This window comes from Diachasmimorpha longicaudata, chromosome 11 (assembly GCF_034640455.1).
Source record: "Diachasmimorpha longicaudata isolate KC_UGA_2023 chromosome 11, iyDiaLong2, whole genome shotgun sequence".
Lineage (NCBI taxonomy): Eukaryota > Metazoa > Arthropoda > Insecta > Hymenoptera > Braconidae > Diachasmimorpha > Diachasmimorpha longicaudata.
Genome location: NC_087235.1, coordinates 4,653,724 through 4,672,939, shown reverse-complemented (window position 1 = coordinate 4,672,939; position 19,216 = coordinate 4,653,724). Strand labels below are relative to the sequence as shown.

Sequence of the window (19,216 nt, the reverse complement as noted above, 5' to 3'; positions counted from 1 at the left end):
TATCCATTTATTTAATGATTATCTAATGATTACCAACAAGAGCTTCCGACAATTAAACCTCACTTTATCTACCCTCCATAATCCATTACCTGGCATTTTAATCCCCGTACTCCTGATCCCCCCCCCCATCTCCCTCAAAACTGGTAGATCACAATTTTCCCGATGAAAAATATCAGTATAAAATAATTGAGCTTAATCTAATCCCTCATCACCGTCTGCACAAGCGCAGATTGGTTGGAATGACGTCAGGTGAGCGTTGGCGGAATGTCCATGGCTATCGTCGGGGTCTCCCACTTGTTTTCCCTCGAGTGTAGGGGGTTCTGCAAGAAAAAAAAAAAATTAAAAATACTCCCCCTCCAGAGAAAGAGTAAGAGATGTAATCCCCCAAACCGAGTGAGACCAAGACGGAAAAGCCGGTCTCGGGGTGGGAGAAAATATGAAGACACGGATCGGCGTTGTTTTTTTTTTTTTTTACCCAGGTGTATATGCGCTTGATGGCCGACTGAGCGCGCGGATCACTCACGCCCGGGGCGTGAGCCGTGCTATAGAGAGATCCCCCTTTATTCCTCGTGTTTGAGGTGAAGTTAAATGTGAAAAAGAGAGGGGGACCGAGAGAGAAAGAGTGAGAGAGGGAGTGAGGCGAGGGAGGGAGAGAGAACGAGAGAGAGAGAGAGGAAGACGAAGAGAGAGATGGACGTTGTTGTACTGGAGGAGAAGGCACCCAGGTACAAAACTGTGTGAGGGGGTACCTGGGTACTACGGTGAAACTGAGTCGTTCAGTTACGGCTGAACCGTTGCCTTGACAACACATACGCGCGCATCACTCGAATTCGAGACGATAGGCATGCACTGATCATCAAAATTGATTTGTGAAAAAAATAAAAAATAAAGTGTAAACAAGGAACTCTTGACAGCATCAAGTGATGAGTGATTATTAAAAATTGTCTGGAACAACTGCGAACATATGGGTAAACGCATTACGAATAAATTAGTGATCAGACGTGATCGATGAAATAAACTTGATCAATGGAATATTTCATGTGCCACGAAACGAGGAAGATTTGAACATTTGTGCCAAGTGTTTTGTTTGTTATTTGACGTGTACCAGTCGGTGGATTTAATCACAAAATTAAACAGTGCTCCGTTAACTATCGAGAGGAGTTCAGCTGGTAGATGACATCCTTGTGACACTCAGCAATGAGGATTCCTGAAGAACAATGTTTTTCGTGTCAATGTGGTATCACTCTGGATAACGAGTCCCATTGGCGTTGATAACTAGTGCAATTTATCGTTTTTTTTTTGCTTTTTTGGCGGGAAGAATACAGTAGAAATTTTATCCTGCTGAAGATTGAATGGTTCCACTTGAGACGACGTACGTCACGTCAATCTGGGATTCACCAGATCCAGAACAGCGAGGATTTTACGACTCGCCGCCCCCCCGGATGGACGTCAGCGTGTGCTGCTTGCAGCCCACCGCCGGCTCGGGGGTCCAGCACCCTCCCACTCATCATCATCATCATCATCATCATCATCACAATAGTCATCACAATCATCATTCGGTTGGCATAGCATTACCCGTACAACAGAGTGTACAGAATACGTATCAGTATGCCGATCAAATAGTACCTGATCGGGGACAACCCGACGGTCTTGGACTGGTTAATCCTGGTCAAGATGCCTGGCAGTCAAATTCTACCGGTGGTAATGCTGGTATCACCGCAAACACCACTGCTTACATCGATTATTCATGGCTGCAGATGCAGGTTAGTTTTATTTACCCACGGAATCGCAAACTTGTGGTTTTTTTTAATTGTTCAGATGCTGAAGTATGTCAGTACACTGTTAGGAATTTTTTTTATTTGAATGTATTTATCACATATTTGTATGTGATAATTAGGAAAAATAGTTTGGGAATATAGAATACGATGCAGTGGCTAAAATATAAAAAATTAATCTTCATGTAATTCTATCAATTGTGAAGAAATCTATTGTTGAAATATTTCTGGGAAATTTCCAAATTTCACTAGTAAACAACATCGAATTTCGATGGAATCGCCGATCGTAGTTTGAGGACTGCAATGATGCTAGGAACATAAATAAAATTATCATGAAGGTAGAGGACTTCGCGAAGCGGAGGTTGCAAGAACCGGGTTTGAATCCCAGGTCGCGCGACACGGAATTTCCTTTCGAAGTATCATTTTTATAAATTGCTGTTCAACGTATGGAAAACTCAACTCTAATGATCTACGATATTGACATATCTAGTAATATATCTCTTGAAGTGGTGTTGCACAATTTTTGGAGCACACAAAATCCCGAAAGTTTTAGCAATTTAAATAACTGGTGTCTGATGAGCCATAGGGCGGTGGGGAAAAAAATCTACAATTTTCCGATTAATTTTTAATTGGATAAATGACTGCGTGTGTGATAGATATGGTGTATATTTCATTCATATATGTATATGTATGAGCTACCGCGTCAAAACGGGCGTGAAAGCACTCCCCGAGTGGAATGCGGAACGTCCAATGAGCAAAAACGTGAAAAAAACGATAATGTTGAGAGGATAGAAAAAAAAAACAATGGGCGTAAAAAAGAGGGAAAAAGAATAAAAAGTGATGTGTACGTGTCGGTTATACCTTAGGCACACGGAAGATGTGTATAGAGGCACTTTATCATCGGTGATCCTGGTACATAGGAGGGTTATTTGGGTCAGGCTCATGCTATTACGGTACTTGTGTCAAATATTTTACCCCTTTCCTTGATAAAACCGCAGGCTTTTGCATTTTCAATCATTTTTTCAGTTATTCCGTTTTGGAAGTTTTGCATTTTTCATTTCCCTAATTATCAAACCAATTAAAGCATCTTGATAATTTTTTTTCATCTCGAGAGAGGGAAAATAGAACGAGGAAGTGTCAGGATTCGATTATTTTTTAATATTTTATTTCCTCATTTTCATGAGTCGATGAAATAAATAACAATTTTTTTTTTACTTTCGATATTTCATTGAGAAAAAAATAGTGTTTATTCCAATGATACACATTTATATTGCCCTTAATCCCAGGGGTTGAACGTGGAAACATTCCCTCGGTCGTGAGTGATATGGATAATGTATTGACTTTATAAACGTGAGATCATAAAATAATAATGAAAATTAATAGCACCTATTACGAATATCGCGATTAGGCCCGGTCGGAGGCTACCTACAACCACACAACCCATACGTATCCCTTCCTCCATAAGATAATAGGGTAGACCTATTCCCTCTCTTGATTATTGTATGTGTGTGAGTCTAGAGACCAAGTCGCACACACCGACGTTTTACCCAGCGTTAAAGCTATAATGTTTACAGAGCAAATATCCTTTGATACACGCCGTCTGTCTGGTGACACGCGTCGCATATTACCGGCAATGGAATATATGGCTGTACCGTTCACTATATTTTTAATTTTGGTCTCACTCGTATTATCCATTTTTCGACCAACATGTTTATGTAGTTTTTCAAATTTATCTCCATTAATTCCCCGTTTTTCCCCGAATTTTCCAATGATTTATGGGTTTAATTGTAACGATTTAGTCAATTTAATGAATTTAATTTCAGATTTTTGAGATTTGAGATCAATCCTATTAATTGGATGGTAATTAATTCGTTTGTTCGTTAAATGGACTTAAAACATTCTTACTCACACTCTCAAATCGATAGATTCGATTTTTAAAAATCACCCCTATCGTGGGAAGAGATAGATTAATTTTGAGAAAGGGATAGACTTGAAATGACTTTTAAATGAAGTCAACACACTATCGATTTCTTCGCATGACTGGAATGGGGAAAGGTTAGGGGAAGCATTAAATTACGATGACAGAAAAAAGGAAAAAAAAAAAAGAAAATTGGGGTCGCGGCTAATTAATTAGAATTGATCCACATAGCGTTCCCATCGGTTCTATTAATAATCGAAATGATTGAAATTCCAATTTTCCTCCTTCATGCATTTATTTCCCACCTTCCATTTCGCTGACATTGCTATTGGAGCTATTTGCAATAATCGTTGGGAGTGAAGGGTAAACTGTTCGTCAAGTTAACTTTATTTGTCACTGGAGTTGTCTAATGAGTTACAGGTACGTGTTGTTCATGCGTATGCAGAAGAAAAATTTATTTCATTTCCGAGAGACGAAAACGGAAATTCGTGATTATCGTGTCCGTCTGAACGGACCAGGAGGACCGGACGAGGCGTTTCCACGGTTCACCTACTTTAACAATATTTTAAATCAAGAGTATATTCACTGGTCCCTTTAAACGTGCAATAAATTTTTTTTTCCGCACCAATCTGTGACAATTTTGAATTTTACCGAGCGGAAAATTCCCTCGGTAATTCCGCTATTGTACACAAGGGATTTTGAAAAAAAAATTCTTTATGGAGATTTTGATGAGTCCTAATGCTCTCATTGGGAAGTAAACATTTAAATTAATTCACAAATCCGTTATCCTCTGATTAACATCGTGATTTCATGTTTACGGATTGGCACATCGCTAAACGGCCATGAGGATAAGGATATTTGACTCTTGGCCTCCGCCTCCCTACAGAATAGGTGGATATATAGTGCACCAAACCAATGTTACGGACAATTTACTCATGAAATTAGTTACAAAATGCTCGACCTATCTACCCATCAGTTCACTTCCGCTTCCTCTACTGGTAAATACGATAGACGACGAAAAAGAGTATACGGAGACCCATTAAATGGGTCCCCGAGAGTGGAAAAGAGTTATTGTTCACGGAGTTACAGCCATAATGGATTTACGCTTACATATACATACCGATTTAGGGATAGAATTGCTTCTTATTTTTTTTTTCTCTCCACTATATTTCTCTGGACACTGTATATGGATGAACATTTTAAATAGATAATTGGCCGATCAGCTGGACGTATGACTCCCTCAAATTGCATCACTCCGTAAAATCTTCAATGTCTTTGGCAATGTAGCCCAACCCCATCAGTGCAAATTACAGAGGAATACAATTAAATTGTTTAGTACAATCACCCAGACATGTCCTTCTTGTCAATTGTCGTGAGTGCATTTTAAAAGGAGGGGAACATTACGCGGAGATAAATATTAAGTAAAAATTACGGAACTCAAAGTTGGCATATGAATTACAAATTGATCCGTAATGTTCCTGAAATAAATTACGACTTCTGATGACCTGAAAAAAATCGTTATCGATGTTATCGGCAATCGATGCTTCTTATAATATCCCTAACATGATTACCCGTAATCCGACTGCACGGAGAGAGAAATTCTTTAGAAATTACGTGTCTCTTCCGTAATCTGGCAATCAAAATAGTAGTCAGTGACAATTATGGAACCCATGACGCCTCTGAAGTCTAATTTTTCCACCATAACTTGACTTGAAGAGGGGTTGATTGTCATTTCATCCCACGTTTCGTCCTCTAGAGGTCTAATTTTCATCGAAAATTTCCATATTTTTTTTTGGAACGTTCTGCATTTTTTCTGAAATTTATAGATAAAGTGAGTAACTGTTCCGTAATTTTTACCGAATATTATTTTGACCCGAAGATTACGAAACACGGATTACGGACCCGTAATTTTTGAAGAATTTTTCCCCCCGTGTGAATATAATGGCAATGAACAATGTGGAATTTTTAAAATTTTAATTGTAATTTTAATGTGAGTAATTTACCATTCCATCACAAAGAAATCGGCGAAGGGACTCGTATACCAATACTGGGGGAAGCAAGAACGATACTCAGGAAACAGATATGATGCGCGTCACGGAGCGTGAAACACTGAAGAGCGCACCCATGCCGATTATATACGCACACATGTAAATAATACGCAAGCAAAAGTATAACCATAGGAGTGAGTGGGTGTTAAGAGAGTAAGTGCGATGGGGTCGGGTACTTGTAAATACTTCGTGGATATTAACGAGTTATCTTCGAGTCTCGAGGAATATGTCCGCTCCACGAAGAGAAATATTCGATGAAAAATCAGTATTTAAAAAAAATTTCAGAAATTTTTATGTGAAAACTCACCTTCTTTCCAATGCTCAGCCGTTTTGTACTCCATTCAAAATCATTATTATGAACTAATTTGATATCTATGAGAAGTTTGACCTACTGTGATAACAAAAAATTCAAAAATCCGGATACACTCAAATCATTGGTTTTGTTCTCAAACGATTTTTCGCGAATCTTCGCCATTGTCGGGTTCACCTCATTTTTTTTTGAAAAAAGAAAAAGTTTTATTCATCTGCAGCTGAGAGCTAACCGATAATAGAAACAAGAGAAATAAAATGTTGTAAAACATGGTGACAAAAGGACATCGTGTGTTCATCGTGAGTAAGACTCGTCAGTTTTACACCGACAGGAAATTACCCAGCGGCCCTATTGTGTATTGTTGTGGTCCTCAATGGTGGCGACTCGCTCGATCGAGTCATGAGCGACCTATATTCATTCAAACATGCAAGAAATATAATGCTGTTGAGGATTGGTACATTGATCCACTATAGATTTGTACTCAGAATCCTCACAAGAATTTACCCCACACATATCGTTACAGATAATATTTTTATTATCTAAAAAATTATTTAAAAATTACGTCCCCGTTCCGTAATCTGTGAGTTAAAACACTATACAGTAAAAATGATGGAAATAGAATTTTTTTACTGAAAGTAACTATTTTTTAAATTAGATAAATCCGCGAAGTCTCGTATTATTTTTACTGAATAGTAAGGTAGATTTCTATAAAATCGGCGAATCCCCGGGGCATTATTGTTGAGGTTTGCGCCCCCCCCCCCCCACTTGGGCCCCGGTCTCCCAAAGCTTTTCATTATTTGCCGAATATCTGTACAAGATAGCTTTGTAGCCTCAGTACGGAAGTCTCAGGCCTGTATAACAACATTAGCATTGCTGGCCTAGCACCGAGGCTGGATTGTAAAGCATCGGTATCTACTGTAATAACTGTGAAGTGGCGTCACGCCATCCATGCTAATGAGGCTCGATTTAATGGTGCGATGAGCGAGTCGACTCTTATGTTCATTTTTTTATCCCCTTTTTTGGCATTTTTGTCTTTTTCCTCTTCTATTATTTCACTCTTTTTGTTCATATTCTGTCACTCCGGATGTTGTCTTTTTTCCAAGAATTATGTAGATAAATACTTGTGTGTAACAACGAAAAGCACTGGGCGAAGGAATCGGTCATCTAACGGATATACCATTTTTATTTCTATTCAATTACGATTTAAAATAAGATCAGTTCTGTCGAGAGAGCGAGAGAGAGAGAGAGAGAGGGTATGGACTAGTTTATTTAAAATTTGTTTGTGTAGTTTGAAGTTGGCTGAGAGTTTAGGCATTTGCATTTACTGATGAAAAAAAATTATTCAATATTTTATTGAATAATTTTTTCCATGATTATTTATTTGGGCAACACAATTTTTATCGGAATTACACTATAAAAATTGTCCTCGTGTATGGAACGTTCACTGAAAAAATCCGTAACTATTCCGTAATTATTACTGAATACTCTTTTTTCTGGCAGATTACCGAATTTTTATCTCCATGTAGAACTCTTCAGCACTTGTACTAGAATTTTTGTAGACAATTTTCCTCCGTGCGCATCACCCAATGAATAAAAATCAATTTCTCAATAATTTTATCGATTCGTACTCATCTCTTCATCAAAGATTGTTTTGTTACTTATAATAGTTCGATAGATATACGGTGATATGGCGACGGGTGAATTTTACATGCGTACCGTCGTGTCCAGCGATCAGTGAAGTTGGTTGGCATGATTGCTACGCACGACTCCATCGTGTCTGTTGAATACGCGACGGCATGCATCTTAAAAGTCACCTCACAGTCAACTGATCTCAGCAGTCAACCTCCGATAAGCCTTTTCATTATACTCCATCTCAATGTAATACTTCAAATATTTTTATTTCCCTCTCCTTTGTTTTAAATTATTGGATTAGGGACAGGGATTGTTGAATAATATCAAAACTATTCGACTATGAATTTTAATATTTTATTTATCGCATGGAGAAGTTATATCTTTCTCCCATGATGTCTCCAGATCAACTGAGTGACTGATATTTTCTGTTTCAATTTATTAAAACTGTTTTAAACATTTCTCTTCAGCACTGTCCTACGAAAAAGTATAAACTACTGACATGGACTGAAAACAGCTACGTACAGACGATTAATTTGTGTTCATGACACATACCAAGCCCTCTCAATATAAAGTTGATAAATTAATTTATAGTTTTTCTTTCGAAAATTCACTTCCAATGACTTCACTATTCTAATTCGAATAATCGATTCTAAATATCCTCTTACAATTTACTCTTCCGAGAACCTGAGGGTGTTGCGAAAAATTGGAGTTGCAAGATATCAACTTCTGACCTATAGCTTGGGTGGGAAAATTCTTGCTTTAATTTATGATAGGTTTTGTTTTTACATTATTATATGAGTGAATCAGATGTTCCCAGGCGATACAACAATTTCGGGAAATTGAAAGAAAATTTGAACAGTTGATTTCCCAGGTCTCTCTTGGATCTCGAAAATGGAAGAACGTAGAACTAGAAGTGGGCCTTCTTCACTTCTGGGGCTGTGTCTTACCACAACGCGACTGTGACTACTCAAATGATAGCGCAATAGCGATTTTCATGTGCCGAAAATATTTTTTTCTCTGGTGCTGTTCCCAGGTCGTGCGGATTAAATTCCCCTCGTTTGGTGGAGTCACGACAATTAGCGAAGCAAATAACTATTTCTCTATAATATTGTCTTAATAATTAGAAACCGTTCATATGAATTATTCCATAAATCTTCATGAATGAAAAAAAATTCTCGTTGAACCGAAGAAATAAATATAATCGAATTTTTTAAACACTGTGATCTCGTGGGCAATGATCCCCTTGTGCAGTTGAATAAACATGTTTGGAAAATAATTTCTTGCTACTGAAATCAATTTGGATATAAAACAAAAAGAGATCACGATTTCGCGAGACTCTCGTTCGAGTGAAAGTCGTTCACTCGCTCGGTCATCTGGTTCGTATTCTCATTTTTTAAAATCTCTTTTCTTAGTCTCTCGCACGACTCCGGTAATTCAGATGATGATAGGTCCAGCAAAGTCCGTAGGTACTGTCCACCGATACTGTAATGATTATTTCAATACCTTGAATTGTTCGATTATATTCGTATTACTTTTCAAACTATTGCGTCAAATTTTAAATACCTCGTGTTGATACTTTTAACACTCAGTGTGTATTTTTATGTCCCAGCCGGTTCATCGCCTACTCGTCATTATCTTTGCAGCTTTCACTTCAACTTCCTTTCCCTTTTTCATTTCTCCTCATGTACCCAAGCAGAAGCTTGATTAATCGTATGATATATTTTTCGGCCGATCATTGCAATCGATGTTATTTTATTATTTCTCTTGTCACACGTGGACGGGCCAAAATAGTTTAAAACATAAAAAATTGAAGGAATGAATATTTATTCATACGACCTTTTGACACAATCCAACTGGCCGTAAATGTACACCACTCTTTATCTAATTTGTCACGGACTTCTATGAGAAATGTTTCGTCCACTTTGTTCGCACGACAAGGACAAGATGAATTGTAACAGGCGCATGTAAATGCACTTATGCAGTTCATTATCCATTAACATATTCGTCTCTCTCTACATATTCCAACATTCTCATTTTTTATCATTACGGCAAGTTGGAATATGCATCTATAGCACACGTCTCTAGTCACGTAGATGGTTTTGCATGGCGCTTAGGATAGCTATGCGTGTATCACGGGCGTACACGCGCGTTTGTCGTCTTGGAGGCGTGGGAGGTTCACCTTGCGCAGAGAAACGGGATTATCAAGTTGAGTCGGTTTTTTTTTTACTCATAAGATTCATGATAAATATGGAAAATTTAAACCGATTAAAAACACCTGGACCTTCCGTTTTTAAATATTTCAGGCGAACGATTTACTGCGGTGGGGAAAAAAATTATTCTCAGCAGAGATTGATGTTCTTGAAGGGAGAACATAGTTTTTGGTACCCAGAAAAAAATTGTTTAAAAATTACGTGCCTGTTACGTAATCAGCCAGTTAAAACCAGATTCAGTAAGAATTAGGGAACAGTTGCGCACTTCTTCACTGAATTTTCAGGAAAAAGTCAGTGCAGGGAAACAATGCGAATTTTTTTCTTCGAGTGGTATTTTCAGTTCAGAATAATTTTGAATTTCGATAGTTCGTTGAAAACAAAATGTGAGAAATCATGAAAACATAAGTGTACCAAGAACAAATGTTGAGCGTCTAAAAGGAAAGTGAAACACTCAATTTTTCCTTAACACTTCGACTGTCGTTAACGCTAGACAAATAGGCGATAAAGATAAAGAGAGTGAATAAGCCACTTTTTTTCTGAACTACAAATTCCAAGATTTCCATTTCAATAATATATTTTTTTTTCACTCTACTCCTATTTTCTGTCTCCATTGAATTGTTTTTATCTTCAATATTTCATTACATGTCACTTCGTGCACGTTTTTCTCGTTCCATAATAAAAAGAATGCGAGTTTCACCCAGCTTTGCAAGGCCACGGACAAGAAGATAAAATGACTCAGGAAAAATCGAAGGGAAAGAATGAAACGATAAAAAAAAAAAAATCCTGCAATAGTAATATTATAATTTTAATCATTCCATTGTCAGTGGAGATACACCATTAATAATTCAATCCAGTTTTCTCGTGCTGAGTAATAAAAGTGAGGAGTGAATTATTGCTAGTTAATAGTTTGTATTTTATATGGCACAATATATGTGCGTTGTTGAGAATGAGAGACAACCAACTGCCGGGGCAATTAGTTTGTGTCCCGTTTCGAATGAATAATGCGTATCAATTTTCAATCAACTGAGTCGCAACTCTCTGCCATTTTAATTTATCCAAGATGTTTTCATTTCTCTTCCCCTCTTCACCATCAATACTGGATAATTTTTTTTCCCCCTCGCATCATTGGATAATCGATTAGAAAGTAATTGTGAAGCGTGAAAAAAAAAATATCGTGAGGTAGATAATTATTATTTCTCTTTACAGTTATTTTGAAATTTAACTTTTGGCCGATTTACCGGGTTATTTTTCATATTCTCGTGCTTTTGATGATAAGCCGAAAGGAACTCATGGATGGGTAATCTCGGTAAATATGGGAAAAACGAAAAATAAAAAAGAAACTGAAACCCTGGTAACAGTGACGAAGTCTCACAAACGATAAACATTCTAATCTCAATGTGACATTGAGTACTGCCAATAATTTCTGACTTTTTTTTTCCTTGGATATATTGTGGGTACACATATAGTTTATGCCTGAATGGTGCACGTGAAGCGGTGATCGCACATCCGGGATATGAGGCTGTATAGGGTACAAGACATATATAAGTCACTTGATATAAATTGCGTAATAGTAAATATGCAAGATCATTTATTAATTAATGTTTCCACTTTTCTGATAACGACGGAATTATTGATACCAGGGAAATTCAATAGGGTAGACCGGGGCAATGTGAGACACTTGGAATATCTGACATTTTACGGTGAAAATTACAGAGTTGGCGATTTGTATTGATTTATGATTTTCTAATTGATTGCTAATCATCGCGGAAATTCTCCTTGAAATTTCGGGTCAAGTATTTCTGGAAAAATTTCTCTGCTTTCTTATCGATTATGAGGAAACAGTAAATTCTTCTACGAAGACATTCATCAGTAAGCAAATACCATGTTAACAAGTGTTTGAACTTTAGGCTTATGTTCTCACACTCGAGTAACCCTTTGCGAATTATAAAATGGTGTTTACGTGATCAAACTGTGGAAGTTATTTAAGGAAGATCCACCTTGCAATGGGGCTACCCAGCTGGTCATTATTTATACCAAATTACCCAAGAAGAATTAGAAAAATAATACTAAAAAAAATGAATTAAATTAAAATGAAAAAATTCAGTTTTGCAAAATTGTAGATCAGATTTTCATATTTTATCACAATGAAATTAGATTGATTATCCAATCCACTCTGTCGATCCTTTATCTTTATCATTCACTGATATACGGCACTGCTTAATATACCATGAATTCCATCAAATTTACACCTCATGCCAATACATCCCCCTCCCCCCCTTCCGAGTAAATAAACTACCTCGCTCGAATGCAAACTTTTTTTTCTCCTTTTCGTTACTTAGCCTCGAAAAATCATAAATATTTCTCATGGACTAACAAGTACGTTACAAGTTATTTGTATCTCCAACATAAAACACGAAGAAATTGATTTCACAAGAGAACCATCTAACTACGAGATATTTCCATGGGAATCGCATAGGTCACGCGAATTCCAGCGTTTATAATATACCAGAAACAAATAAATGAAAAACAATTCCGCTTAGTAGTAAAAGGTTGTTCCAACGTTGTACCTAAAATCATCCTTGAAGTTGTTGGACACCACTGATTATCAGGATAAACTCAATGAAGATAATGCAATTATTAACCGAGGACAGAGTCACACCCTCGGTTACCATCACAATTCAAAAATTGTTGGGTGAATTTTTCCATGGCGAGCTTCTTTGTTCCATAAGTTACAAATGCGCTCAGTCACGTTAGAAAGTCAGCTCCGCTATACGTGCAACCAACTTCCATTTGCTCCTGTGTCCACACTCACATACACTGAGAGTAAAATATCCGAGTTGCGGTTTGCCTTATTCCTCGTGGTAACTCTGTCTCACTCGAGAGTGAGCCTTGCGGCATTGCACGCTGTGCGCGAGCGAGAGATACAAATCTTGTTTCTTGACCTATATCCGTGTTTGCATCCTTGCGCAACAAATGGTTGAAAGGCGTCTTCGGAAGTTTTCAGATTTGCGGAAAATTTGTGAATCGAATGATCTTATGTGTTTCGGGTGAATTTGAACCTGGAGTTTCTGGGGTATACGGTAGCTCAGTTGGTAAGACTACCCGGTCCCAGTCTTAAATAAGACAATGTTCGAATTTTACTATGGTTATTTTTTATTTGCAACTATTCTAAAAACTCGACTGTTAAATTAGCTGGACGTTTATAACAAACATTATTTTTTATAGTAGTTTTTGAGATGGTGAATATTTTAAATATTGACTGATTTTTTTGTGATAATAAAATTTGGTTAAAAAAAATACTGGGAGACCTGGGTTTGATTCCCAGCTGAGTTAAAGCCAAAATTTTTTCTCTCCAATTCTAATTCTCTTCGAATTCGATGATTCAATGATTTTTGGAAGAGAATCTCTTCAATTGCGAAAATTATATTCAATTGCCATTTTCTCCTGACGTTTGAATTCGAGTTTGTTACCTCGATCTCTCATTTTATATTGTCCTAATTTGATTAAATTATGTTTATAGTTATTGACGAAGTGCTTAATTAACAGTTAGAGCTCACGGAGGGATAGATTGAGTAAATAATTGAGTTCAGGTAAAAGTCCTGACAGTCTGGTAAATGATTCGTAAATGATTTTTTGATAATTTTCCTATCGATCAAAATTAATCTAGGGAATCAAAAAAGGAGGACGACCACCTGACAACTGTACGTGATCGTGTTATGACAAAACGTGACGGTGTATCATCGACCAGTAACCCACGTACCGTCAATCATACCTCATTCTACCGCCAAGCCTTAATGAAGTCCAAGTGAGAAGTCGGAATCCCATTAATCTCATCGCCATTTTTACACACTTTTCTACCGTCTTGTATTATATTTTTTACTTATTTCTTCAATTCTCTCTCCTTACATGCGGTTTCAGTTAATTAATATATAACTTGGGGATGATTAAACTCGGGTTCACAGCGATTGAGATGGAATACACACGGTGAGTGCCAGACAGATTGGTTCCGCATAATTATAACTTCCCGTTGACTGTAGGAATGTTCATAAATCAAAGTTTAGTTGACTGATTAATAATTGTCGGCTCGAAAATAGAGGTTTAATTCGCCCAAACATTTTTTCCAATAGTATTGAACTTCATATGAGGCATTGATTGTGCGATTAAATGCTTTACGGTAAATTGCAAGGGAATTCCTGGGATCTTACACGACTATTTATTTGTTAAATTCACCGAGAGAAATTTATACAAAAATTTCTCCCGCTGGCACTGGAAAAAAGGGCAAAATGATGGCTATGAAGTCCTTCAGGGCTGACTCTGAAAATTTTATTGACTTAAAATTTTTAAAAATCCCCAGAAATTTGGAATTAAGTCACTTTTCGAGTTCTCATACTAGAATTTTTATATAAAATTTCCTCTCGTTCGGTTTTTTATTTCACTCCCATTCAGCAATCAATAACAATAATGGAATTGAAAAAAAATCAATTAAAAGCCAAACAATATTATCCCATATAAGATACTATATGTACATGTGTACACAGCGAATATATTTTCGTTATGGGTGGAGGCCAGTGTCGGGATGCTGGTGCGGCACTTTCCTTCCCAGAATACCGTTACGTCGCGCACCTCATTCCCCGATGGATTCTCTTCTACTCTGACTCCAGTCCTTCCCCTAGCCCCTCCCGCCCTCTTGCTCCTTCTCGTGGACCCTTTAGTGTGCAGACTCACGATGCTACGGTGTACGGGTTGAGGTCCTCGCAACGGGCACCAACGCATCCCGTGTTGAACCTTGAGCACGTGCCGAGGCTACTCATCCCCGGGGTACTTACCTCCTTGTCTTCCTGCTCTTTTCATCAATCAATCGAATGTCATTCAATCGAATAAATGATCATCTTTTTCATGAAGAGTGTGATAATTTGGTAGGTAAATGCTGCCTCAAGTACGTGACTTTCCCTGAATTATCATTGAGACCGGCGAGAGGAAAAATATTCAATAAACATTACGGGACTCAAGTTCACTTACCGATTACGGAAGTGACTAAGAAAATTTAAGTGGCGGTCTCGTGGCTTTTCCCAGAAAATTCGATAAAAATTACGGAGCGCTCTGAAAAAAATTCATAACAGTTCCATAGCAATTACGGAATAGATCCGTCATTTTTATTTATAAAAAATATCATATTTTACCATATAATTTTTTAAAATACTTCTCAAGTCATTGACATACGTACAAGTATAAAATTTAAGAACATTACAAATTGAACACTCGCCAAGAAAATACCAGAATTCATTTCCCCGTGAACTCACGTAGTGATATCCAAAAAAATTTTCACCCGGGATCACTAGGACGATGCAATTCACAGCGAACGAGTAAAAGCCCCCACAGATGAAGGTAGTTTATAATGGATAAACGAGTGTATTACTGTTCCACTCGTAACAACGTGTTACACGAGTAACTCTGTCTCACTCCATTTCAGTTAACTTCTCTCGAGTTTCATACACACGCGCGTGTATATATACCGCGAGTTCTCTCCCCAGGTCCCTGAGTACCTCTTTTCCAGCTCCTAAGGCGTAGAGCCAAGCCGGTGGCTCTAGATGAGAGGTACCTCAACAGTCCCTGGTTCATGAGTGGGGGAACAGAATGCGGAATAGCCTAGAATGTGATGTGAGCGTTCTACGTTAGAACTCTTGCCACTTTATGCCTGGGCGTGCGATTCCCCGTGTCCCTATGCGCCGATAACAAGAGAAAAATATTGACTAGGGGAAAAAATAAATAAATGAACGAACAGATGATTCAATAGAGGAACGATAAATCAGAATTATTATTTAAAATTGCTGCTGGCAATGCGGAAATTTTGGAACTGAGGAACTTGGGGGAGGGGAAAGTTCAATTGGTGCACGGAAGGTAAATTAGTTCGGGTGAGGACCCGATACATGTGCCTAATCATAATTATTGTTTGATCAAAATGTGGGTATTTTAATGTTAAAGTTAAACATCACATTTGACGATTTTTTTTCGCACAATATTCGGTAAAAGGGACCGAATCATGTGATGAAATCCGCAGCGGTTCCATCATTTTTATTGAATGGATTCCTCTGCAGAAAGTGGTACACTGGAATTTTGTTTAAAATTCATGGAAAAATAAAAGTTAAATGCAACAATAATAGGATAAAAATGTTCTCAAAGTGTGTTGGAGATATCCAACGAACCAATTATCATTCAATAAAAATTACGGACCTCACACTTCACTCACCGATTACAGAATCGGCCCGGAAAATTTATGAGACGGTATATATTAATATAATCCCCTTTGGATTTTATTGTAAATAAATTAGTTATACCTACCGCGGGATGAAGTTTAATTCCCATAGCCCATCGCGGGCCCAACGATGAAAAAGAGATAACAGAGAGCCGGAGAAATGTATAAAAATATCTCGAAAGAGAAATACAATTACGAAAATTTTCATATCCCCGATAGTCACCGGTCCCGGGAATAAATATTTATGATTCTCCGTCATCTCACCTGCGGTATCACTCCCTGACGGCGCATTCATCTCACCTCGTCCCCGATCATTACCAGAATTTGCGGTGAAGGGGAGAGGATGAGCTGAGATAAAAAAAAATATATACATATATATATATATTTCTGTGGTATCCAAACAACATTGGCTTATCAGAAATGTTTTGAAAACTAAAAAGTTGAGGGCAATAATCCACCGATGGATCAACGGAAATTCCCGTTATGTGGATTCCAATGGTCCGGTCAGGTTATACTCCCACGCAATGGCGCGTGTGTGCCTTTGGTAATCATACAGAATTAAGAGAGTGGGATAGGGAGGAATGGATGGTGGGACGAAGGGAAGAAGTTCAGACGTGTGCATACGCATCGAAGGTATTAACGCACACTTTTTGACTCCTCCGGATGCATGGATGAGTAAATATGCCCGGGGCACTCGAGGAATCGTCCCGATTCAATGAGCATTAACCCCACTCTGGTGTTTTTCCGCCTGACTTGTTGCGTGGATTCAAAATAAACGTTTATACTGATTTCCGGCCGGATATTTTTTAACGATATCGGTGTTAACGAGCCGGACATTGTTGGAAATTCATTCGATTGCGTCCAGTGATTAGCAGGATTTTTTTGGCTTTAAATTACGGTGACTTCAGGGGAATCAATATAATTATCGCGCATTATTCATTTTTGTTTATCACTTATTAGTTACTATTTTCTTTACGCCAATTTTTTTTTATATTCCCGAAGAAAAATATTTAAAAAATTCAACGGAACAATCGTCAATTTAGCGTTGTGACAGTGACCTGGAAAAATCAGTTCAATTGCAACTTGAGAAATGGGATTTTCATAATTTTTAAGTTACTGAATTCTTAGGAGAGAGTGGTGCATTCAGATGCAGATACTTCAGGGGAGATTTTTTTTTTCTGAGTCATCTTGGAGTGTTCGAGATAGATTCAAGTGGCCACTCAACGAGGGGATCAATAGAAACGCAATATTCCCTGGGGCTTGAGAAAATCACGCCCCGGGGTCGGGTCAAGTGACTCGACTGTAGGTATTCACGTATTCAGGGAGAGAACCGGGGAAAAAAATCAGTGATGGGGCAGGGTTTTCCGAAAAGAGAGGAAAGATAGAGTATTTTGGGGCTTGACAAATACAACATCATTATTCAATTTTAAATCTCGATCTTCAAGCGCCAAAAGAATTTTTTTAACCTGAAAAAATCGAGAATTTACTGCGGAAGAAAGACTGATGGAAAAAAATAATATACATTCCGTAGTATATATTATATAGCATAATATATAACATAATTTCTACGGCATCGAAATTTATTCATATTGGCAATTTTACTAGAAATTAATTTTAGGCCTAATGAATAGAAGTGGAAAATCAGCTGCTCATTTCCTCTTTTAATAAAAAATAACGCACTTTATTCTCTCTCATATGAAAATCATCATGATTTCGTCTCTCCGAGCGATTAGGATCCAGCTGTGCATCAGTAGTGTTGTTGAACAGAACAATTTCGTCATAAAAATGACATCCGGTGATCCCTCTTCACTGGAACTCCAATGATCCAGCGTTTGACACGCGCAATAATAGAAAACAGTGAAGAAGAAGTGAGAGATGGTATGTTTTGATGTCGACCAAGTGACTTGTGACAAATGCGGTGGTCAGGTTGAACGAGGGAACAGAAACATTTGATGGAAGTCGGGGCTATATACAGATTATCCTCGGATGGAATAAAAAGAGAAAAATAAAGGGGAAGGGAGACCAGCTACCAGGCTAATCCGTTTTGTATCTATGTGTCCATCCATCTCTATAATTGCCTCATTGTGTTTGTCATTCGGAGGTGAACCAATCGCCGATCTCCAATCACTTCAGGGGAGTGATATTGATCCTTCGACATCTAAAAATGGTCCCCTATTGTGAGTGGCAATTTTCGTTGGAATAATCTTATTTTCGGGCATTTAATATATTTCCTAACATCTGACTGTTACGTTATTCCTTTACACCGGGACAATTTCATTGTTTAAACAATCTTTGCTTAAGGAGAGAGAGACCCCTGCTACATGTTCACGTATAAATTTTGATAGAAAATTGAAAGACACGAAAATAAATCTGAAACTATTTTTTTTTTTCGAAACATTGCCCTCAGAAATTCAAAAACATCTTAAAAAAAAATTGAATGACTAAGCCCAGACTATCTAATTTTTATTCATTTTAACCTCAACACACGCAAACACCACCGAGTATGTTAATTTGCACTGATGACCCCATCAGAGAACACGCTCACTGTCCCAAGCTCAATGGACATCAGACGGTGGAGTGGATAAACCAACCAGAGATGCTAGTTCTCGTTGTATCTTAGTGAGCACGAGCTATACACATTTCTGATGGCATGATCACATGCGTCCTGGCATCTACACAGACAAAAGTCCCCCGTCCTCTCGACTATCTTTCGCCTCTAAAACGCCTACGCGTCTTATCTTCCTCCTTTCGCCTCATCCCCCCTACTTTCGCGAACACCAAAGCATTCCAACCAGTCGATTGGCTTCTAACATTGCCCTGTCTATATTAACTACAGGGAGGAAAAAATTATTTTTCCCAAATATCCATTTACTCCAGAGAAGTATTTATTTTTTCAACATTGCATTGCTCCGGTATAATCACTGTCAAGGGGACCGAGTTAGGTTTAAATTATGATTATCGTATTACTCTAGAAGATGAGTATTTTCTACCTGATCTTAACTTAACTCTATTAATAATTATTTAGTTTTTATAAATTTCTGATTTTCTCGAGGGAAGAATTTCGATGAAT

General features: G+C 37.7%; 1 protein-coding gene across 2 annotated transcripts in view; it reads left to right on the top strand.

Annotated features, from left to right (window-relative positions):
• The first annotated feature begins 489 nt into the window (after positions 1 to 489).
• The window catches only part of LOC135167658 (dendritic arbor reduction protein 1-like), a 33,534-nt gene continuing 14,807 nt past the window's right edge, over positions 490 to 19,216 (top strand). The window contains exon 1 of one of the 2 annotated variants that reach the window (XM_064131081.1): positions 490 to 1,763. In XM_064131081.1, coding sequence (XP_063987151.1) covers positions 1,353 to 1,763 — 411 coding nt within the window. In that variant the 5' untranslated portion in view covers positions 490 to 1,352. The remainder of the gene's footprint in view (positions 1,764 to 19,216) is intronic. The other variant, XM_064131082.1, reaches the window with a different exon arrangement.